The 23,646-nt window shown below is 48.3% G+C and overlaps 1 protein-coding gene and 1 non-coding gene across 4 annotated transcripts in view; both read right to left on the bottom strand.

Moving 5' to 3' along the window:
• Positions 1–2,219: 2,219 nt before the first annotated feature.
• CPNE2 (copine 2) overlaps positions 2,220–23,646 on the bottom strand; it is a 157,286-nt gene continuing 135,859 nt past the window's right edge. For 2 of the 3 annotated variants that reach the window (XM_067552176.1, XM_067552167.1), the window contains 2 exons: positions 3,818–4,054; positions 2,220–2,790 (listed from right to left, as the gene is read on the bottom strand). In XM_067552176.1, coding sequence (XP_067408277.1) covers positions 2,683–2,790; positions 3,818–4,054 — 345 coding nt within the window. In that variant the 3' untranslated portion in view covers positions 2,220–2,682. The other variant, XM_067552185.1, reaches the window with a different exon arrangement.
• LOC137156482 (small nucleolar RNA SNORA57) lies at positions 14,485–14,626 on the bottom strand. The gene has a single exon (XR_010920772.1). It is a non-coding gene; the product is annotated as a small nucleolar RNA SNORA57 (small nucleolar RNA).

The following is a 23,646-nucleotide window of genomic DNA, read 5'->3' as shown; positions in this document are numbered from 1 at the left end:
TGGTTGGGGCCTCTAGGTGCATCTGCTATGTATAAATAAATAAATAACTAGAATCCTACCACCACCACCTAGCTCGTACGCTGTAGGAGTAGAGCGCAGCGTACTTTACAAAGGATGTCAGGATCAGTATCCCCATTTTACAGCTCTCTTGATTCCCCAGCCAGTGCTCTATCCACTAGGCCTTCTGCCCTGCAAAGATCACTTCCAAAGGGACTTGCAGATCTGCATAACCTGACCTTTTGGATTCCAGTTAAAGGATAAATTGTGGTGTCAATCAAGTTTCTTTGGTTACAGAATCACTACATACAAATCTAGCTCAAGCCCCACCCCCACATTAGACGCGTCCTCATAAGCACAAAAGGTCCACGACAACCAAACACAGTCTCATATGAAGCAAAGGAAGGCAATACAAGAGTCCAATTATGCACAGGTGCTCCCCCTTTCAGGAAGGGATGGGCACAGAGTTGTGAAAGTCAGATGGCTGCATCTTGCTAAACCAATTTAATAGACAAATGGTAAAGCCAGGTCATGCCCCACAGCAGCAGGAAGTAGTGCAGACAGGAACACAGGAAAACACCTAGTGATAACCTACTAACTACAATTTGCTGTACGCCATTACCATAGCATCTGAGCACTTCGCCAGCTACAATGCGTTTAGCCTCACAGCCATGTGAGGCAGGAAAGTGCTATTATCCCCATTGTATAGCTGGGACCTGAGGCACTGAACAACTAAGTGACTTGCCTAGGGTTACACCGGACCGCTGTAGCAGAGCAAGTCTTCCAAAGCCTCATCGCGTGTCTTAACCACTGGACCATCCTCTTCCCAACTGCATACAGTAAGTGCCTGCTCCTTAGCACAAGGAAACCTCAGTAGCTACTCATAGGTGCAGGCAATAAGCATTTCTTGCCTAGGGACACCTGGGATTGCAATGATACTGGTATTTGTAGCCTCAGCCAGGTAACCACCTGCAATTAATTTTGATTGAGACTCACCAGGGCAGAATCCAGGGTGTGGCACCAGGAACCTGAGGCCAAGGAAACAAAGCAGCATGTGAAGGATAGGAGCCTGGAGCCTGCCACTCCCGTCTCCCCTCCCATTTGTATCTGCCACCGACACCGCCCAGGGTTGCTGCGTTGCTGCCGGAGCATAGCACTGGATAGACACGCTGTCCTTTCACAGGTCTGGCTGCTGCTTTGGAACGAGGCAGTGGCCTCTGGCACTCCAGTTCCTTTATGTTCCTGTGGGGCGGGGCAAGGCAGTTGAGCCCTTGGCAAAGGACCTATCAGTCAATGTGAGCTGGCTGGCGAATAAAATGAGAGGAGCCTTTGCAATGGGTGAGAGGGCTGCCATTCTCTTTGTTGCCATTGTTACGCTGATGCTACACTTTGGTCTTATGAACATGTCTACGGTTGATGCAGGCGGTATTTTACTGGCTCTAAACTATTTACTCCGCTTAACAACAACTGCATGGTTATAATAAAAATAGCCCCTGGCACTACAGCTCAGTATGAGTATGAGCTCAGCACACAAGCTGTGACACTGGGGCCTGTTTTATCTCATGATGCCCTAATGCAGGGGGTCAGTTCCTGATCTGTCTGAACAGTTGCACTGCTTCTTCAGCTCCGGTACAGACATTCACTGAAGAGGCAGTGAGGTGTAATAGCTCAGCAGAAGTCCCCTAATAGAGCCACAGTCTGCTCCACCAGCATTGCCGCTGGGAATGCAGAACGGCTACTGGGGGAGCCCTACAAACCTTTGGCCCCTGGCATGAAAGAGCTGCCAAATAAGCCATGGTGACACATTATTGCCTCTATGAGACCTTTTGGCCTAGATCAAGTCTAGTAATTGGTTTAATATCAGGTACCTCCCCATGGAGCAGCCTGAATATGGTGGAAGGGTGACAGGGGATCCCTTCCCTCCCGTTACTCTCACCACACAGTCTCTGAGGTTACTTCACAGAAGCAAGGTTTTATACGACAAGAACCAGAGTCATGCAAGGCTTGCGGGATGGCCTCATAGAAATGTCAGTGTGCTGCTGTGCTAGGAGAAGGGCAACAGGGCTGAGATACAGGCAATGGTGTAACCAAACCAGGGAACGTTCTTGCCAAAGGAGGAGTATGTTCATATGATTACTCCTACAGAGCAAGGCAGCTAGCATTAAATGCTGTACAGGTGCTAAGAGGCCTTTCTGCATTGGACCCAAACAATATACCCTGGCTTGGGTTTTAAATATCTGAGTTTCTTTATTAACCTGAGTATAACAAATATAACATGTACACAGTATAAAAATGACTGTAGAGCATGAGGGTTACGGGTACAACACAGATACGTGACCTATACACAGTAGTGGATAATATATTAAGCATTTTGTTGTTTGGAAAAAACAAGTTCTGTTCTGTAAAAATTTTAATCCTGTTCCACTAAAATTATACAAAGTACATTAAATACTTAAAAGTGACTGGAGGAAGGCAGGAGACGTCTCCGTTCAGCCCATGCCTGTTATCCTGGCCCAGGAATGTACAAAGAGAGTTGAGCTGCTTCTCGGGGATGAGTTTGAGAGTTTTTAATGAAATCAAATCATTAAATTAAAAGAGGACAAAGGTTTCAAAGCATGTGAGACATGCACCCTCCGGAAATCGACGGGGATCGGCAACATGCAGACGACACCGACGCTCTCAGTGCTACGCTGGCTCCGAGCTCGTGGGAGGCAGATTTTGATGCTTGAAATACTGAACGACTTGCTGGGGGAGTTCTGCCAACACTGCTTTGGCCAAAGTTTCTTTAGGTGCCTGTATAAAAAAGTACAAAAGGGCCAAATGATTTATTGCAGTCATATGTGCCCAGCAGCTGCCTCAGTGGGTCATTGGACTGGTGTTAAGGCCCATCTACAATTACCAGGGTGGGTGTAGCCCACCTATGGTTACCAGGTTTTCTTGCAAGCCCAGGTGCTGGTAGAGAAGAGAAGTGTTGCTACACTGGCTTCCGATCACACCCACTCACCACTACAATGGAAGCCAGCAGGGCTGATGTGTTAGAGAATGTGTGTTGGTATCCTGCCTCTCTTTCTCCCCGGCTCCCAAAGCACTTAAGAGTGTTGAGTCACAGCTACGCTGCAGTGACTGCGTAGGCATTCTCCACTCACTACATAGTCACTCTCTCACACAGCTGCTCTGATGAGAGGAGGAATGCTGGCCAAGACACTGGGGCTATCCTCACTGTAGGGGATCACTACCTAGACAGGAAGAACTTCAGGTTAACCCCTTTGGAACCTGAAAAAAGCTTCAGTGGTGAGGAGGAAGAATTGCCTAATGATTAGAGCCCAGGACTGGGAGTCAGGGATTCTGGGTTATAGCCCCAGCTCTGCCATCAACCTGCTTTGTGAACTTGGGCAGCGTCACTTAAACTCTCTTTGCTCCAGCCTGCCACACGGGGATAGTACCCGCCTTACACAGGCAGATGCCCGGCTTCAGCGACTGTTCTCTTTTCAGATGCAAGAGGCTATGGAGCATTTATCTGGTCTGTGACTTTGCTGGCAGTCCTGAAAATGCCAGTTGTGTCCCCTGGGATAATGTCTCATCGGCAGCAATGCCACCATGTGAGAACTGGGCAGGACTGCACGTCTAGCAGGTGGGACTTGAATGTTCAGGCTGTTGAATGCACACGCACTGACTCTGAGCTGGGAGTATTACTGGCTGAGCCACACAGACTAAGGCCGTGTCTACACTTGAAAGCTTATGGGTTTCTGTGGCTGACATACACCCTGCTAGAAATAAACCGTGTCTGTCAGTCCGACACAGCAAAGCCTCCTGCACTTACACTGCGGAATTCGCGGAAGGGCACAAACTGCACTATGTCCCGCATAGCTTCCTCGCCAGTGTACGACCGGAGCATGCGGTTATCCCCATCCAGGAACTCCATGGCTGCAAAGTCTGCGTTGCCCACCCCTATGATGATGATGGACATGGGCAGCTTGGAGGCCTGCACCACAGCGTGTCTCGTCTCGTCCATGTCGCTGATGACGCCGTCCGTGATGATCAGGAGGATGAAATATTGCTGGGGAGACAGAGCAGACAGTGAAATCAGATGTGGCGTTGGGGCATTCCCCCACAAAGACTTGCTCTATGGGGAGAGGAAAGGGTTACAATGAACACATCCCCAACCCACGTGCCTGGGGGAATGCAGTTTTGAGAGTTTGCAGATGCCTTTCCCATATATGATGCGGGCAAGTCAAGAGCCTAAGTGATTTAGGAGCACAAGGCTCCATTGATGTTCAATGAGATTCACTTTCAATGGGACTTGTGCTCCTACATCACTTTGCAAACCCCACCTATCGGTGCCTGAACATGGACTTTACAGCCTGACATTAGGCTCCTATTTTAGAAAATTTTGGCCTGAGTCTCCTGATCCAACATCCCATCAAGCTATATCCATCCTCCAGCAATCAATTGCACTGAGGGCTTGTAGGCTCCTTACACACCTTCTCAGACCTTTCTCTCCCTCATTCTCCAGGAGACTCAGCCTCCTTCTAGTTGCCTTACATTCCTGCAACCACCCTTCCAACAGGAAGAGCCTCAAGCCAACATCCCTCCTGGTGACTGGTCACCCACCCAGCCATCTCCCTTATGGTTTCCTCAATGACCCTCTGGACATTCGCTCAGCCTATCCACATCTCCACTGACAATGGCTGACTCATCAGGAGGAAAGCCCAGAGTATGAAGCCACCCCTGGGTGAGTGCCCTCTACCACACCCATCTCCTGACTTCAAAGAATTCTCTAGTTCCCAAGTGCCACCCACCTAGAAGCTGGTCTGGTTTCCAAGCGTTCCAAATGCACCTTCGCACAACGGGTCCCATGTCTCATATGAAACTTACTACAATTCACGTGATCTTTATTCACTCTCATTGTCTTCCCTACCTTTTGTATGGCTCATTGCTATCACTGCCTGTGTTTGTCCCATTGAGACAAACAGGTAAGAGCTGTGGTTGTTTAATCTTCATTAAGTGGACATAAATATTAGATACCTGAATAAATATTAGATATCAGAGGATCCAGCTGGGTGAAACCAACTCTTGTGAGCCCCTGGGATCCTCTATGTGGTGCACAGTGTTCAACTACTGCAGGGAGGCAGTGTGGCTCACTGGATAATGCACTGGACTGAGATACTGGATACTTGAGTTTTAGTCCCAGCTCTGCAACTGGCCTACTGGGTGACCTTGGGCAAATCACATCCCCACTCTGTGACTCAGTTTCCTCATCTGTAAAATGGAGATAATGATACTCGCCTCCTGTATAAAGCGCCTGGAGCTGTACTGATGAGAAGAGCTAGAGATTATTATTAACAAAACTTGCCCAATTTCCGTGTGAGTTTTTCATTCACCACAGGGAGTTCAAAATTCAAGTTTTCTTAATGTGAACCTCAAAGAGTGTGAGAAGCAACAGGAGCCAAAATCCAGACAAACCAAACTTGGTAACTTACATGCTGCTCTTCTCCATATCCCATTATCAATCCACTGAGCTCGACAGTCCACATCTCCCCCAACTTTCTATGCTATTGACTGGACTAAGCAAATACCATCCATTCTATTCACAGGGGACAAGTCACCGGGAGCAGAAAGCCAACAAATTGCTTAAGTATCACTTAAGCTGTCAATATAGGGCCTACAATGGCCTGAGGGATATGTCTACACTGCAATTAAACAGCTGACTCTGGCTTGCGGGGCTGAAAAATTGCAAAGTGTAAATGTTCAGGCTCAGGCGGAAGCCCAAGCTTTGGGACCCCACGAGGGAGTCCACGGGCTGTGTGCCGGCCATCTGCACGGGGGTGAATTTCACCCAGTAATAGCCAGGCCCTGATGCTACAGAGGTGAGCAAACACCACACCATTCCAATTCAACCATTTACTGTCTACTTTCCCCACTCCCACTGAAAGAAAAAGAAAAGAAAAGCAACACAGGTGTGTCCCCCACCAGGGATGTGGCTACAGCCGTACTGTTTATTTGGAAGGAAGTAAAACGGAAAAGAGAAGTGAGAACTACCTCAAAAACAATTCCTGTTCAGTCCCCTGCTACCCACCATTAGGAAGGTTGTAGATTAGCTAGGGCACCTCGTTGGGGCGGGAGGAGGGAGATAAGAAATACGCTGTCTTTTTATCAAATTTGGGGAAATCCCTGCAATCGTGGAGCGAGAATGCTCACTGCAACATTACTGGGTCAAACCCTAGCAGGAGTTTTGCCCCAAACACACTACCATTAAGCAGCCTAGAGTCACTCAATCCCTGTTCAGATGCAAGTGTAAAGATGCCTGTCATAAGTCTTCCCAGTGGTGTGTAATGCACAGCCAAGATACTCATCCCACTGTCCAATGAAATTGCCACTTAAGGCACCCTTCATTGTATTATGTTCTAAAGAAAAGGGAGCTTTATAGGTGCACTGTCTTGGCCTCAACTCCTTCGGCCAACATCATCTTCAGTGTAAACTCCACTGGAGTCAGATACATCGGAAATAAATCAAGCCCCATATCCTTGGGTGAGGGCTCATCTGCACCAGCAAACACTGCTTCCTATATTCAGCACCAGAACGATTTCATGCAGTACTGTAGTGAGTGAGATTGTCACATGCCCAGTCATGAACACACAGCAGTGGGAATGGCTGTGCAATTGCAAAGAGGTTGGACGCCCTTAAGGTGGATGTGAATTTGCTTATGGCATTTCCATGACAACGTCATTCCAATTGGTGCAAAAAGGACGCAGTGGTGCACAGGCATTTGAGCTCTTTCTCCCTTCCTCCACCGGAGGCAAGCAGGCCAGAAGAGATTACCTGACAGAGCAAGAGTTGTGAATTCTCTCCTACCAACCTCCAGTGCTGCCAGCGGAGACGTAACAGCTTGAGACAGAGGCCCTGCTCTCCGTGTCACTTCTCGTTAAGGCAAAACTTTGATCCAGAAATGTAGAAAACCCTTCAAGTCAGTTATCATTTGACTGCTTCTGGTACACTCTAAATTGCCAGTAAAACATAGAGGACTGAGTCCACATGCCTGGGTTTGACAGTATTTCAGCCCAGACTCTCTCTTCATGAGAAACAAACTCCATACAAGTAAAAAGCAGTTTGCTGGAACAGACTTAGAAAAGACTTACTAACACAGACCCAATCAGAGCAATGATTTTAGGGCAGACCAATGGGGCCCATACAGGTTAGGCAATTAGTAACACCCAAATCCATGGTTTTTGGTGGAAAGCACACATCCTTAGTGATATGCTTAGTTTTGCAATGCTTTCCCACGAAGGGGAAATTTCTTCCTGACCCACCTGGTGATTTGATTATGCCCTGAACCATGAGGGTTAGTAGCTCCTGTAATTCTTTGTATAATTACTGGTGCTAGCTTTGCTCATATTTCTATCTATATTAATGCACATAACTCCCTATCGCATGCTGTTTGGTCATTAAAGAGACAAGCTTCAAACAGATTGACTAATCCAGCTACAAAACAAGGCAGAGCCTCACTCTAGCTACCATTCCTTGTCGATTCAATTCTGTTTATTGATGTATCTTGCACAGCTTCTTAAAGGGAACCAGATTCAGGCGTTGGAGAGGTCCAAATACGGGCTCCCCTCTGAGAATGCCCTGTGGCCTGGCTTCTGGGGTTCAGCTATCAGGGCAGATAGCAAAAAGCCCTTCAGCAGTCTGTTACTACTTCAGTGGGGTATAAAAGAGTCTTGCAGCTATCAGGGACCAGCGCCACTGTGTAGACAAGACCATTTGAATTGCCCCTCAAGGTCACTAGGAAGCTAGTGCAGAACACAGAGCACCGGCATGTTATGCTTGTGTCGTCCTGGCCCGTTTAATAATCAGACAGCTCCATTCTCCACCAGGGGTTTGATCCTGCAAGGCACTGAGCACCCATAGAGATAATTGAAATCGATGGGATCTGAAGGGACCTGGCACCTTGCTGAATCAGGCCTTAAGTCAAACAGGCTTTCAAAGGTAGCTCCAAGAAAACTCATTACAACAGGCCAGTCTGGAAGTGGATAATGGTGGTAAGGTCCACATCGGTGAGGAAGGACCATGCAGTAATATCATGAACCATCTTTGGAGTCCAAGAGCACTGATGGTTCCACTAGGACCTCAAGGTTGCAAACCGCTGTACCCCTCTTTATAGGGAGATCAGTACCAGCTTCTCAGTACCTCCAGACTTTTGCCCCCTTCCTTCCAGCATCACCTCGGTTGTCTGGGTCAAGCTCAATTCACCCAACTTACATCAAAGGGCTCTGGTAAAGCAAGTAGAGGGTAGATTCCAGGTTCTAGGACAAATGGAGAGGAGTATCGTCAGCAAACAGACGCTGCTGCAGCCCAAATATCTAACCATCGGTCTTCCCCAGCAGCCTGACACCCATCAGACAGGGTGGGGGAGGGAACCCCACAAGAGAATCCTCAGAGGATATAAGTGATTGAGAGGGAAACTGAGTGGGATGAGCAGATTCTACTCTAAAGCAATCTCATCCGCTTCTGGGTGAGTCCTCATGGTCAAGCATATCAAGAACTACTAACCGTCCGAGAAAATGAACATGGATGGCTGACCTTTGTTCACGGACAGGGGAACCAAAAGTCCACTGCAGTCTCCATGCTACAGTGAGACTAAACTTACAAGGAATAAGGAAACTGGGGGAATTTAGAGGATGCTAATGTAGATCTGCTACTATTGATCTTCTTAATAACCTTCCCCACAGAGGGAGGCTCAAGATATCATGGATGCTGGTGGGTTTGTTAGTGTCAAGACTAATCATTCATGGAATAGCTGGCATCCTGCCATAACAAAAGGGAGGTGTTAAATAACCTCATCAGTAACAGAACCAAGCTCTCCCCCCTGGGTTTTTACAAAGGTCTATGTGATGGGTACATCCCAAAACTCTATCAACGAAGCCTAGTCAGACTCAGACAAATGGTCCCCAGATCCTGCTCAAATACTGAGTCCATAGAACTTGGTAGTGCCATGATCTGACCAGTCTTACTCATGAAGATGAGGTGAGAGATACCCAACACTCTCCAAGGGGAGAAAGCGTGAATTCAGTCCGGCTGTCCACCATCAAGAGGTGATCTACGAGTCAAAATTTCAAAGTTGTCACAGTGGAGATGCAAAATCTCTGACCTTCTCCCATAACTATAGGCAGGATGAAAAAACTTACGTGTCACTGTGAGTTGGATTTAGAATATGCCTTCCTCCACCATCACTCCCTATTTGGTTGTATCATGGGAAAACCAAGTCGAAGCAGTAAAGTCCATGTTCATTCCAGTCTCCTGAAGAAGTGAGTTCTGCAGTTCCAGGCCAGATGCTGAGAAACTTTCGTCTCTCCGTGCCTGTGAATCTCGCCCTTGTGGAGACAAGTTTCATTGTTCCTCAGAGACACAGCAGCTGTGCAAGGTCTCTCTCAGGACCCTGAGCCAAAGCTACAGAGGGCTTTGAAGATCCAGACTGACACCTTGAATCTGACTTTGTTCAGTGGGTGGGCAGTGAAGCAGAGAGATCAATGGTGCGATGTGCTCTTGATGGCCAGTGTTACTAAATCAGCGACTGCATTCTGAGCTAATCAGATCTTTGTCAGAATTGATGGCACCCTTTCATTCTGTTCCATCTCTCTGAAGTTCTCCAATTTCATAGTGACTTCTGGCCTGGTCAAAGGCAAGGACCACAATTTTTAAAGTATTTTGCAGCGGTCACAACTCCGTAACACCGATCAGACAGCTTGCCCAGATCTGTATGCAACGAGAGGACAAGCAGGGCCTAGAGTGTGGTCATCAGTCCCTTCCACGAGTACTCACTCCAGGCCTGGACTTAGGGAGGCCCTGCTTGTGACCATAGGCAGCATTGGCTGTGTTAGTCCCTTTGAAAGTACGAGAGCCAGAGAGAACGGAAAAGTCTGACTGTGTCCAGTGGCCTCGATACAGAATCCTTTTTACATTCATTACAGGCCTGTCTCTTCTCCACCAACACTGCAAGATCCTAAGGAAACATCTCTGAGGGGGAAGCGAGATGTTTTGAGGGTCAACATTAAATGCTCAGCCGTCACCCTAATCACCAGAGAACCAGCTGTCCTATTCAGAGCTTGAATCACTCAAGCTGATGCATCTTGCAGCTGACATGTCTTGTGTGCTTGCTAATAGAGAGCATTTAATATCAAAAGATTTAATTCTGTGCAAAAACACCACAGATTATAACGCACAGATTCAAACGTGCCCATAATTATAATGAACACCACACACTCCGCTCACAGGCGTTTTAGCTCGCGCCCCTTTAAGATCCTAAGCTGGTGTGAAAAGTTAATGGTTTTGTCTGAAGTTCTTTGTAAACACCATTGAAATCCTCCTTTTGTTCTTCCATCCTCTTCTACATAAACATCCCGGCATTAGCAGGCTGAGAAAAGATGGTTACTTACCTTGTAACTGTTGTTCTTCGAGTTGTGTTGCTCATGTCCATTCCATTGTAGGTGTGTGTGCGCCCCGTGCATGGTTACTGCAAAATTTTTCTCCTTAGCAGATCCCGTAGGGCCGGCTTCGGCATCCCCTGGAGTCCCATGCGCATGGCGAGGTATATGAGGCGCTGCTGGCCCTGTGCTCCCTCAATTCCTTCTTTCCGCCACTGACGGTTACTGGAACTGCGTTCTTGCTTGCTTCCCCCAGTTCCCCTTAACTGTGGCCTTTGTTTTTATAAGTACTTGTTAAGTAGTTGTTAGTTACTGTTGTAGTAGTAGATAAGGTAGTCCCGTTAGGGACCTCCACCCAGCGTTGGGGTATGTCCCGATCTCCGGGTTTTAAGCCTTGTAACTCCTGCGGGAAGGCCTTCCTGATTAGCTACCCCCACGAAGACTTCCTTCATTGAGAGTTTTCCCTCCTGCAGTCCACTTGTGCCCACAAAAATAGAACGGGCCAGCATTAAATTCCTGTGCATGTTAACTTGTATGTGTATTTAAAACAGTAATACTAGGTCAAAGGTGCCTGGTGGGGAAATAGGCCCTGATTCAGGGAAGTATTTATGCAAGTGCTTTCCTGACTGAAGGCTATAGAGGGTAACACGCTCATCTTTGAAGCATGCAACTCTGTATTACAGTTCTTCTTTTGACAGCGTCACAAGTCCATACCAAGATTGATGCAGCAGTCCGATGGCTGAACACCCAGGGGAGCAAGGTGCTATAGTCCACTCCCTCAAATGTCTGACTGTGCACTCCTCCACCATGTTTGACCATCTACATCGCTGCCCTGCAGTCACACGGTGAAGACTGTGCTAAGCTGAATTTCTGCATTGCAGCAGCTGCTCTGGCCATTTCGGTCCAGCATCTCGTTCAGCCTAGTCCAGGGTCCGCATCCCCAGTTGCAAACAGGTGGATGTAAATGAGGGCTTCTGAGAGTCACCGGCATGCCTGTCTCTGAGTTGCTGCCTTCCTGCAAGGACAGAGCTATCAACTTTGTTACGCTGCCATTCAGCGGAGATGGGCAATGGGTTGGCAGTGCTGGGCATAAATGCACGAAGGGCCACTGCAAAAGGATTTCGCGAACTGAGTTGTGGTAAGTAAGCAGGAACGGCAGGGTTGCCAACTCTCCTGATTTTGTCATACGTTCTGTTCTTCTTCATGTCTTCCTTAAAGCCACAGCTTCTGCAGTCAGGGAATTTGGTGAAGAATCTCACCATCTTTCAGTTATGAAATTAAAAGGATATTGCTAGCCGCCCTGGCTGCTGAGAAGAGCTTGAAAGATGAACCAGAAAACTGAAGCAATGAAAGAAGAACCTCTCTTTTTCCTGCAGTCACATGATTGTTATTTTTGAATCCTTGAAGTTGGTAATACTGTATTATCAGAGATTTAGGAGGCCAACCGTCAGCCCCCAAATACTTAAAATGAAGCCAATCTGGCAATAGACAAAGCCTGGGTTGTTTTACACTACACCGAAAAGATCCAGTTCGCAGTGTGCATTCTGCTATGCAATTAGGGATCAGAGAGTACCAGCTAATACAACAAGGGAACCAGTAATCTAACAGCTGTGTGTTTATAAATATACATGCATGCACACATCTGTGGCTGTAGAGAACGTAACAAGTTTTTAAAAGGGATATTTGTATGGATAGCAAGAATATCCAGAGTTATCGGAATTCATGGCAACAAAAATTTTGGAAGGGATATTAACTTCGTGCTTCTGGGTTCAGACAATCTCTAATTATGGGGTTTATACGCCTTCCTTTGCAGCTGCTGGTAACTGGCCATTCTCAGAGACAGGACACTGCGTTTGATCCGGTCTGGAAATTCCTACGAGCAAGGAGTAAATACACAAAACACCATGGGCTGGACTTGGTGCTGATTTCCTCCCCATACAACTTGACCAGCTTCAGTCATTAGTCAGTGCAGAATTTGCCTTAATGCATGTTACAAAAAAATCTGTTTTCCCTTTGTTCTTTCTCTCTGTGAAATCAGTAATGGGATCAGAGGCCAGTACTAAAAAGCACACAGGAGAGGAGGAGGGAGCAAAAGCTCATCAAACGTTATATCAACGGATTATTTCAAAGGATAAGTGAAATAAGAGACATCTAATAAAATCATCCTTAAAGCCTTGGGATCACTGCAGAGCTATCTGGCAAGGAAAGGTTAGCAGAGCTGGGAGAGAGCAGCAGCTCCTGTGACATTGTAGCCATCTATCTGTTGGGGAGGATTTCCTAAAGATTGGCAATAGGAATTTGTATTAACTCCATGTTGGGCTGGAATGAAATTCGCATCCCCTCACTACCTTTAGCTCTTTAACTTTTCAGCCTGGGTCAATGGAAATTGCTTAATGCTCATATCCTCTTCTCAGCCCTGACACTTACAGGAGACCTACCACCCGCCATGGTCTCAATCTCCTCTCACAGAAGCTTAACTCCACTGACTTCAGTGTTACTTGCAGTCACTCCTGTGTGTGTGACTCCTGATTTTCACCATCAAGACGGAATCAGGCCCTGAGGCTACAAAAATCCAGCTGTAAATATGCTTCTGTTTTTCTGGGAATTCCATTAACTGGGAATATTTTTCCAATAATCCCAGGAGTCTACATTTTATTATGCCATATTATTATGACATATCCCAGTGCGGCAGAGTCATTAGAGGAACTGTTATTAGACAAGGATTACTTAGGAGCTCAGGCTCTGGTTTTCAAAGGGCTTTAAGGAAGAGGGCACCCAATTCCCACTGAAATTCAGTGGAAATGGGTGCCTAACTCCCTGAGGTTTCTTGAAATCCTGGCCCCAGTCTTATCAGGAACTTCAATGCAGACCATTTAAGTCACTCTGCCATTGTTTCCAAATCCTGATCAGACGGCAAACTTGGATAAACAGGAATTCAAAGAGATTTCAAGATGGCCACACAAACCTTCTCCTAATGTGCAATCAAATGAGAACTCTCAGGATGATTTTTCTGAGGATATTCTCACAAAAACAATCACCCCAGATGAAAAGGCATCAGGAAGTCCATCCATGGGACAAATTTCCAAAGGTGTTTAGGCGCCTACAGATGCAGATAGGGTGTTTAGTGGGGCTTTCAAAACCATCTAAAGCAGGTCAGGCACCTAACTCTCCTTGAAACCAACAGGAATTAGGCACCTAAGATGCACAGATGGCTTTGTAAACCCCACTAAGAACCAATTGGCAACTTTGGAAATCTGTCCCTGTGACTGGTATCCACATGAATATATCCAAAAATTCTTCCCCCCCTGCATTCAGCCAGGGGTTAGCAGGACGTTTTCCTCCTCCATTCAGCATTGCATATCTGGCCAGATACATTATTCCCACTGCCTTCAGAAGCAACATGTCCTGGCCGCTGCCGATTGGATCTATTCTGTATGAAATCCCTTGCAGTCATACATAAAGCTGATGAAATATTACCTGGTGGCATTCAATGCCTGTCCTGGCTGCACATTGGCTTCTACTGTTTGAGGCTCCAGGTATCTCACTCCCCCCAGTATCTGAAACTCCATATTCCCATTTCAAACTCCCAGAACTCAACACCTCCTGCCAGCACAAGGGTTCTGGGCTCCTATTAAATCCAGCCAAACTGCCTGTGGCCTGAATATACCAAACTTGGCAGCAGATGCCATAGCAGTTGGGTGAAGGGCCTGGGGCAAGGTGCCACTTATGCACGTGGGTGTGCATGCATGCTGGGGGAGAAGCACAGGCTCCAGTCACTGCACACACTAAGTACATTTTATACACACAATTTTAGGCTCCAGTGGATCCCACTCAGGTTTCGATCCACCCCGAGAGAGCAGCTCTCCCAGAAGCCCCTCCTCTCCCAACCCAGAACCTCGGTGGTCCCGCTCCTTTGTAAACCTCTCTCTCATTGCCCTGGCACACCATCACTGTGGTGTTTGACCACGAACCCAGATCACACTTGTGACCCTCTGGTAATTTTCCTCCTGTCTCCCCACCCCGATAACTGTCCCACCAGCCTCAGACACCTCGTCACCCTCTGGGAAAGGGATGTGCCAGTGAATGGAGATAGGACCAGCGGAAGGGAACTGCAGGCTCTGCAGACACAACACTGGAGTTTGCATTTTCCATCCATCCATCCATCACACGCAGGAGGAACAAGCAACTCCATGCATGCCAAGAACTGGTGGAGCAAGACCGGCCCAGAACCCCCACTGCACACCCAGAGATGGATGGAGATCAGAACCAGAACTCCCAGGTGAGTACCGTGTGTGCCACAAAAGGGAGGGATGGCAGTTTATCTGGTGGAGATCTCCCCAGTTGGGGTACTCACGTCTGCCCTCTATCCGATCAGGACCCCCAGGTGTACTATAGAAACCGCCATCAGGGCGATGTGCCACAGACAGCCCAGAGGAGGCACCACTGAACTAAATTGTCTTTGCTGAGGGAGAAGAGAGCTCTTCCTGTGACCTTTCTCCTTCTCTAACCCCAACCGGCGGAGCTACCCTTGACTGATTCACTCGGTACATGCAACGTGGGCACTTAGCAGGGACGAGTCCTGGCCTGTAGAGTGTAATCACCAGGCTGTTCTTCCTGTGCAGTGTGTGTAGCTTGTAGCACCATGTGCACACACCACTCGGGATCTCACACTGGTGAATAAGCAACCTGAGAGCTTCCAGCTAATGAGAGGCAGTCCGAGGCTGGCTACTAAGAACAAGAGAGACCCAGTGAGGAGGCAGGTTAGTCATGGCAGAACTGCAGAAGCTTGTTTCACAGGCTGCGGCACCCGAAAAGCAGTAGTCCCTCATCCTCCCAGCCCATCATGCTTCTTGTATTATTTGTATTACTGCAGGGCCTAGAGATCAAAGCCCCATTGGGGTGGGCCCTGCACGGATACACAGCGAGAGACAGCTCCTGCCCCCCAAAAGAGTTTACAGTCTCCTCCCCTTCTGGGCTTGTCTAAACTGCTGCGTTAACTTGAGTTATAATCCAGCCTTGCCCCCAACTTGAGTCCCGTCCATACACAACCCCCCCTTAACTCAAGTGTGGTGCTTTTATCTCAAGCTGGCTGGCCTGTCAGGGGCACAGGCTACAGCCTGAATTAGCACAACTTGTCAGCTGCTAATATGACCATGGCGTCGTAATCTAGTCACTCCGCACAGCTCACGTGAGCTAGGTTAACCCGAGAGGACTGAAGTTGAGTGATCTACAATCATGTTAACTCTGTAGTGACCCCCTCTCTCACTCCAAGCCCCTCTTCCCCTTCCTCTCCCCCACAAACACCATCCCACCCAACACGAACATTTTGTAAACAAAACAAGAACCCCACTGCCAGCCCCAAGCATTCAAAAATCACACGACATGGCCCCCACAATCATGAGACTGGCTTAAAAATCATGAATGTTTTTTCTTTTGTTTTTTAAATAATGAATCTGAGATTCTACTTATTTGCCCTCTGATTTTTGATCCTCTAGGGGGTCTTGGTTTCATCCTTTTCTCCAGGACAATGAGAGCCAGAGACTTTTTTTTAAAATGAAAGCAGAGAGTCTCCAATAATCACCTAACCCTGGGTGCTGGAGACTAAATTAAAAACACACCAAATATCACGAGACCCGTGATGATTTAAAAAAAACAAAACAACACGAGTTGGCAACAGTGGAAAAAAGAGAGATGGAATTAACCTATTGTGCGCTGGCCATCTCCCTGATCACTCTACCTTTGCGTTGTATCCTCCTCCCCTGTGCACACTTTGTCTGTCGCTAACTCCTAAGCACTTTTGGGCAGAGGCTGTGTCTTCCTATGTGCTTGTAGAATGCCCAGAAATATTGCCCCATTCCCTGACTGAGACCCTGCGCACTCAGGATAATAAGGTCATCACAAAATGAATCTAGACTTCCTTTGAGCACAACTACTCCCAAAGCAATCTTGCATCACTTCTTGAAGAGTTCTGTGATCCAAGCTGCTTTTCATGGCGGTTGGTCTTCTCACACCCTCTCTTTTCATCTGGTCTCTTCCTACGTTTTTTTCCCAGTGGGCTACCTTGCTTTCAGCAATTACCCAGCTGGGTCTGCCTTGGTTTCACCGTAAAATTGCTGGCCATTTTCTCCAGGGGCAGTAGCTGAACCTCCGAGGTGTCAGTGTGTGTGGGGGGGAACATACCCCGTTTTGAATGGTATCCCACTCAAAGCATAAACCTTGTGGAATCAGGGATTCTCCCCCTGGAAACACATAGCAGACACTGCAAGCACCTGAATATTGGGGCAGAGATGGTGAGGGAGATCAAGGCTAGGGCTGGAATTAGATAACTGGGGGAATGAGGGAGGTGGTGAAGAATTCATGCATCGGAATTAGGCTCTCTAAGGAATGAGCTGCAAAGACTTACAGCCAGTCCAGGGCTTAGCCCTAAGTTATTTACTTAGTGTTTATTCAGCATTGCCTTGTACTGAATGCAGGCGAGCACGGATAAGCTCCAGCGATGAGCGTGCTTAAAAATCCGGGGTAAAACAATATCAAAACCTCTAATGAGGCAGTGGTGAAGTACAATTAAGCAACGACTTTCAGGAAGAGTGAAGTGAGGGCTGATGAAATGTGTTGGATTGACAGCCCTGCAGACGACCGTCCTCTCTTCACCCAGAGGACAGATGCCGTACAAGGCAGTGGCAGGACACACATCACCATACGGCCTTAGCAACGCACCTCAGCCTTGTGACGCAAAACTGTTCTTGCCTCCAAAAGAATAGCCCCACCTAGCTCTGACGGAAGGCCCTGCCTCCATAGATCTCAAAGCGCTTTACAAAGGAGCTTTACAGATGGGGGAAACTGAGGAACAGAGCAGGGACGGAGCAGTCTAGTGCTCTAGGCACAAGGCCAATTTCCATGGCCTAGTCAGCCCTCGGGCACTCTGCTGAGCCTGCCAAGGGAGGGGTCACTTAGTGATGGGGTCTGGTGATGGTGGGGACACCTGTTCACTAGAATATGGACCAACACCATGGAACACTAATTCCATTCAAGGATGTGAATGGGCACATTTCTCTGCTCCGCCACTGCCAGAAAGTGAAAAAACTCACTAACAGCTACTACTGGAACTTCCTTTCCCCCCATTATAATAGGCAACCATGTAACACAGGACTGGCTGCCTCAGAAGGCCTTCAGCACTGGAGCTCAGCCTTTGGCTACAGGAGGAAGAGCTGCTCTTCCAGTTACATTACGGCAGGGCAGCTTCATCGCAGATGAAGAAGCCACGCGGGTCATGCATGTGGCTAGAAGCACTTGTCACAGGTGGCTGTGTAATACACAGTGAGTTAGCAAAGGCGAGGGGAAAGCTGACGGCATTGGAGATGTTACCTGGTACGGATGCAGCTGGGTTGAGGTACAGGATGGCCACAAATACAGGTGACCGTGAGTGGTTTCGCTCTTCGAGCATGTCTTTCATGCAACGCATACGCCAAGATACTTTGCAGGGATAAATAAGGCAGAACCATGAACACGGGATAAACTACTGGAATTAGGAGTGCAAAGCTACCAACATGTTGAATGAAGCACCCAGTCATAAAGTCAATAAGAGAGAGAGAGGGAGAGAGAGAGAGAGAGAAATGAAGCAGCGCAAGCATGGAAATCGTCTTATCCAGGATTCGGAGCAAGACGGAGAACCAGCGAGGCACAGAGGTACAGATTCCGGGACTTTAGAAACCAACAAACAACCAGCTTTTCTGCTTCATTTCTCTTTCCCTCTGCTATCTTTGGGGACTGATGAAGGAAGGCCCTGCGGGGCTGAGGCAGGAGCTCTGCGCTTGTAAGATAAAGGGGGAAAAAAGCAGATCCTAGGGTGCTGGTGACAGACTGGGCTTTTCCATGTGCTGAGCAGAGACTAAGCTGGTGAAGAGGAACCACAACAAAAATCTGCATTTGTGCACAAGGAAGGAGCCTCACTCTATTTCTAAGATCAATGTGTGGCTCAAGGTATTTCCAACACACTGGTCAATCATCAATGGCTGGAACACGCACAATGCTAGGAACCCCACATGGAATTACAATGGGGGACACGAAGGTAGCCTGGGAAATGTCAGCACGCTGTTCCAGATGAAACCAGACCTAAATGACAATGGTATCTGCTGTTACCCTATCAGGCAACTTCAGAACCAGTCTTTTAATAATTGCATGGCATGTGGTGTTATAGCAGCTTGTGACTCGCAGGCTTCTGGGCAAATCTTCGGGTGAGGAAGAAAGGCCAGAGGACTCCATACTCAGGTGCCTCTTTCTTTAGTATCCAGCAGGGACTGTTAGCATGCAATCGGTCTGGTCTTCCAGTATCCTTTCTTGTTTCCATCCATTTTTTAAGATACTTGATATTAAAGTCACGTATGGGTTGTATTGCATATAAAATGTGACCACCAATTATTTCTGCTAGCAAAGTCAGCAATTAGATTGAAGACTTCAAGAGATTATCCAACATATCCAGCATGCTACTAAAAAGGGAGGCTATTTGGAAACGGACGATTCTCTTTGAAAGGTAATTTTCATTCCCCGACGCTTATTAATCCTTTTGGTGTCAAGTCAGGTACATGCAGTCTCTCTCTCTCTCTCTCTCTCTCTCTCTCTCACACACACACACACACACACACACACACACACACACACACACACACACACACACACACACACACACACACACACACACACACACACACACACACACTCTTTTCTGTGTCCACCTCTTAAAAGCTGGTGGGTTCCTTTGTTTGTTGCCATGGAGAAGGTATAAACATGGCTGGGTTTTTTTTTTTTTAGTGTTAGGAAATGGCACATCTCTCGGAGGAAAGCTTAACGAGAACAGGGCGGATTCAGACCCGGTGAGAGTGCAGGCACCCAGATACTATGGCGATGTTCACAACACATAAATGCCCAGAATTATGACTTCCAATTAGACAGTTGGGTAGATAAAAATCACTAGATCTGCACCCGCCTACCCCCAAGGTTGGATATTGAGAAGCATGCCTAGAATATCTGCATTTCTGTTTCCAATTTATACACACAGTCTTTTGCCAATTGTCACAGCTTATTTCACACCACAACCCCTGGCTGCTTGCCAGTGGCCCCTATTCTGCTCCAAACTCATATAATTTATTCCGGTTTCTATGGCGCCTCAAAGGAGAGGTGACTTGAATTGACACAACAGCACATGGGGTGCTCTAGGGCAGGCTGCAAGGCTGGAAAGCGACCAGGCAAACCCACTTCAGCCGAAGACCTGAGACAAGGAATGGGCGCTTGACCTGTACGTGGATCCTGGATCTTGAGGCTCCCAGGCTGAGAAGCAAAGGTTTGAATCCCTAAGCAAACCATGCTGATAAAGTCAGAGGTGAAGCTAGCCAGCTGCTTTCTGTTCATTTGTGAATTATCCTAGTTCAAGTCTATTCCCCATCTCCCCATAGGTCAGGGAGGTTATACACAATCGAAGTTATCTGTGTAAACGCCGCAAACCCTTTCACACAAATTGACGGGAGAACTAAGTTCTCCGTCCCCTCCTAATGTGCAAATCCATTTTCTCTAGCCATAGAGTTTCAACCAAATACAAGAAATAAGGCACCGTTAGTAAGTGGGGAAATGTAACTCCTTTTCTCTGCACAAGTCAGAGTGGTCATAACTATGGCTAGATATCAGGCTCATAGACCGAACAATGACAATGCCGGGGGCAAGAGATGGATGCAAAACATATGAGAAGTGTCTTTTTCCAAGGTGAGCACGTGACGTCCCCAAATCTCCACCATCATCAGGTGCCATTTGCAATCACAGGGTAAAGTTTCTCTGGTGCAAACTGACACTGACTTCAACTGCACAAAGTTACACCAGAGAACCTGACCCATTCTGGATACGTCAGAACTGCAAATTAAGGTGTGACTGCAGTGTGGCTAGGCAGACCAGGTCTAGCTTTAATTTAGCTCATGCAGATAATGATAGCAATGAGGACGTGGAGACACGGGCTCTGGCATGGGCTAGCAACACAAGTATGTCCCCAGTAGGCTTTTACTGGGGCAAGCAGCCTATGCCAAATCCTGCACCATCACGTCCTCACTACCACAGTTACCTGCGCCAGCGAGATTCAAGCTGAAGGGGGTATACCTACCCACACTGCACTCACATCTTAATCTGCGGCACAGAAACACCCTCCGTGGGTCTCTGTGGTGGGCCTAAAGCCTTACGAAGAGCAGCACTTGGAAAACCAACCCACAGGGGGAGGTCAGCAGCTGAGGTTGAGGATCATAGAGATGGGCCTGAGCTGCAGCGTTCCTGGGCATGACATTCAGATCGGGAGCCAAAATCTTCCTGTGCTTGGGAACACTGAGATCTAGGGTTTGGTTTTCTCCAGTAGAAACCCTTTGAACTCCAGAGCCCAGGGTCTCCAAATAGGTTTCGGCCACAGCTATTTAACCCTTGTTTTTACCTGGCTCACAGGGCCCCTTGTGCTTTTACAGCAAACAAACACACCCATTGCTGCTTTCATTCCTTAAAATAAAACGTGCCTCTCTCCCTGAAAAGAAGCTGCTGTCATCTTCTCAGCCAGCGCCTCTTTGTCAGGAGGCTATTATTAAAGATGACTTTATTTGCTCCATGCCGGGGTGCCCAAACTTTTTACCCCGTGCCTGCCCCTTACCCATGTCCACCTACCCCCACCCCCCCAGCTGTGGCTGGCAGCGAGGCTGCGGCTGGGAACGGTGCCATGGTCAGGGGGCTGCGGTCAGGGTCAGGGCTGAGGCTGGGAGTGGGGCTGCGGCGGCTGGAGTTCAGAGCAGGGCTTTGTGGGCCGGGGATGATGGCAGCTGAGGCCACGGCCAGGCACTGGAAGCCTGGGCGAGGGCTGGGCGCTGCCGAGGCCCAGGTGCCAGGGGCCAAAGCCGCCAGCTAGGAGCAGAGAGGGGCTACATGGTGCTCCCTCCCCGCCCCTCGTGGGGGCTGGCCCAGGCCCTGCTGCCCCTCCACAAACGTTCCTCCACACCCTCCGGTTTGGGGACCTCTGCTCTATGCATTCAAGATGGAACCAAAGAGGGAAGGTCACTGGGGGATAAAGCACTGATCAATAATTATTTGCGCATCTTAAAAAAGAAAGATCCAGTTCAGACTTGCCTATGCTACGTCTATTACCTTAGTGTTATTCAAAAGCTCATTTGATTAAAATATTAGTGCCAACAAGGCGTGCAAATTCCATATGATTAATGCTTCTCTATTCATTCCTAAGTCTGTAGGCTTCTCCCCCCACCTCTCGATTTCTGACATGTAAAACGAAAATTGAAAATAGAGTGATCGGAATTTATCCTGAATTAAATTCAGACTTGCCAACAACAAGAGAAGTATATAACTACCACAGACCCAAGAGACAGCTCCCAGAAAAGCAATTTACTGCTGTAGTTTTTAAAAGAGATGGAAGACTGAAATGGAAATGCAGAAAGATCAGGGAGGAGATGGGGAAAGGTGTTAAAGCTCCTTTGAAAAGAAAACAAGTGAAGTTCTTTATTTTAATTAAAAAAGCAGGAGCATGGGACGTGCTGTGATCTATGGCATCACAGTCCTTCTCAATAAATGCTTCCTGAAATCAGCTCCAGTTCCAGGTACAAATTGACTTCCATACAGCTTCACTTTCAGCTTTGTCCCCTTTGTTTACCAGGGACCATGCAAAGTCTGGAACTCTTCTACACAGATATCTAGCAACTGTATAATACATTGCAAGTGTTTGCTGCATTTCCTATCATATGCTGTCTTCATCAGTGCTAGCCTAGCTGCCTCCCCCATGTTCCCTGGCCACTAATTTCAGATTTAATATGTTTGTGTCCAGCTTGGTTCTCGGGCATCATTTTCATCATGTTTCAGTGGGTGGGTTTATCCCCAATTCCTCTCTGGGACCCATTTTACAGATGGGGAACTGAGGCACAGAGAGGCTAAGTGCCTTGCCCAAGGTCACACAGGAAGCCATGGTGAAGCAGGGAATTGAACGTGGGGCTCCCACATCCCAGACCAGTGCCCCAATCGCTGGGCTGGTCCTTTCTCTCCAGCTGCAGCATATCAATGATGGCCAACATTTTCCCAAAGTAGCCACGGACGTTGCATTCCTCAGTTTTTGCATGTCCAGCTGAAGACACCTCTCTCTCAAGTTGGGCCCACAAGATTACTACTGAGGAAACACAACAGAGCCTGGGACTTCCAGCCAAAGCAACAAAACCCAGGAACTCTCCAGGAGACAGTTTCAACTTTATTTGGCCCAGGACTACGAAACCAGCAATGATATCATCCTTGCAACCACCATGACCCACAGGCAGAGCTTTTGGTCACTCTGTGGGTTGGGGGGTAAAACAAAGGTGGGGGAAGGAGGACTGGACAACTGCGGGGGGGGGGGGGTTGGTACTGTTGGAGTGAAGGGGGCTTCTTCCTCCCCAGTGCTTGCCCTGCCTCCAGCTCCAGGGATAGGGAAGCCAGCTCCCCAGCCCTGGAGCCAAGATGCATGTGGGGAGGTGGAGTGAAGAACTGCCCTGGGATGGGAGGGGGAACTGCAGGGATGGAAACAGCAATGGCATGGGACGGCTGTGAGGAAAGCTGCTCCAACCCTCCTCTGCCCTGGGCTCCTGACAGGTACAGACAACGCCAGGATTTTTCAGCTCTCACTCAGCGAGGCACAACCCCCTCTGCCCTCGCCGACAAGCGAGTGTACGTCTTACAGTTAGAGGGGCAGCCTGCCCCCCACACTACAATCCACCCCCAACTAGGCCTAGGCCATCGATCTCCTGCTCCCCTCGTCTCAGCTGGGGGAGGGGCTGAGGATCCCTAGAGCCAGCAATTCCATTCCTTGGCCCCAGAAGGCAGGAGGTGACGATCCCGGGACCCCAGACAAGCCCCCACCCCACTTCCACCAGCAACTCAGCCTCCCGCTTTCCGCTCCCTAGCCCCTTCTGAGTCGGGCAGGGGCAGCTGGTCGTGCTCCCTGCCCCATCCCCTGGCTTTGTGTGGGAGGCGAAGGGGCAGTGCAGCAAAGAGGCTTGCTGTCCACTTCGGTCTACTTGGGAGGGCAGGCATTCTGCAGCGGGTCCTGCTCTGCTGGCCCCCTAGAGCTCGCTGGGCTAAGGCACATGGATTCTGATATCTGAGCAAAGTGAGCTGGCCATACCATCCTTATTGTCAAGCAAATTGGACTGGTCTGCTTGTTGACATCTCTGCAACCGCCCAAGCT

Source organism: Emydura macquarii, unplaced genomic scaffold (assembly GCF_026122565.2).
Source record: "Emydura macquarii macquarii isolate MOO-44397 ecotype Brisbane River unplaced genomic scaffold, CSIRO-AGI_Emac_v2 contig_295, whole genome shotgun sequence".
Lineage (NCBI taxonomy): Eukaryota > Metazoa > Chordata > Testudines > Chelidae > Emydura > Emydura macquarii.
The sequence above is the reverse complement of the archived record's forward strand: the minus strand, read 5'-3'. Positions and strand labels throughout refer to the sequence as shown.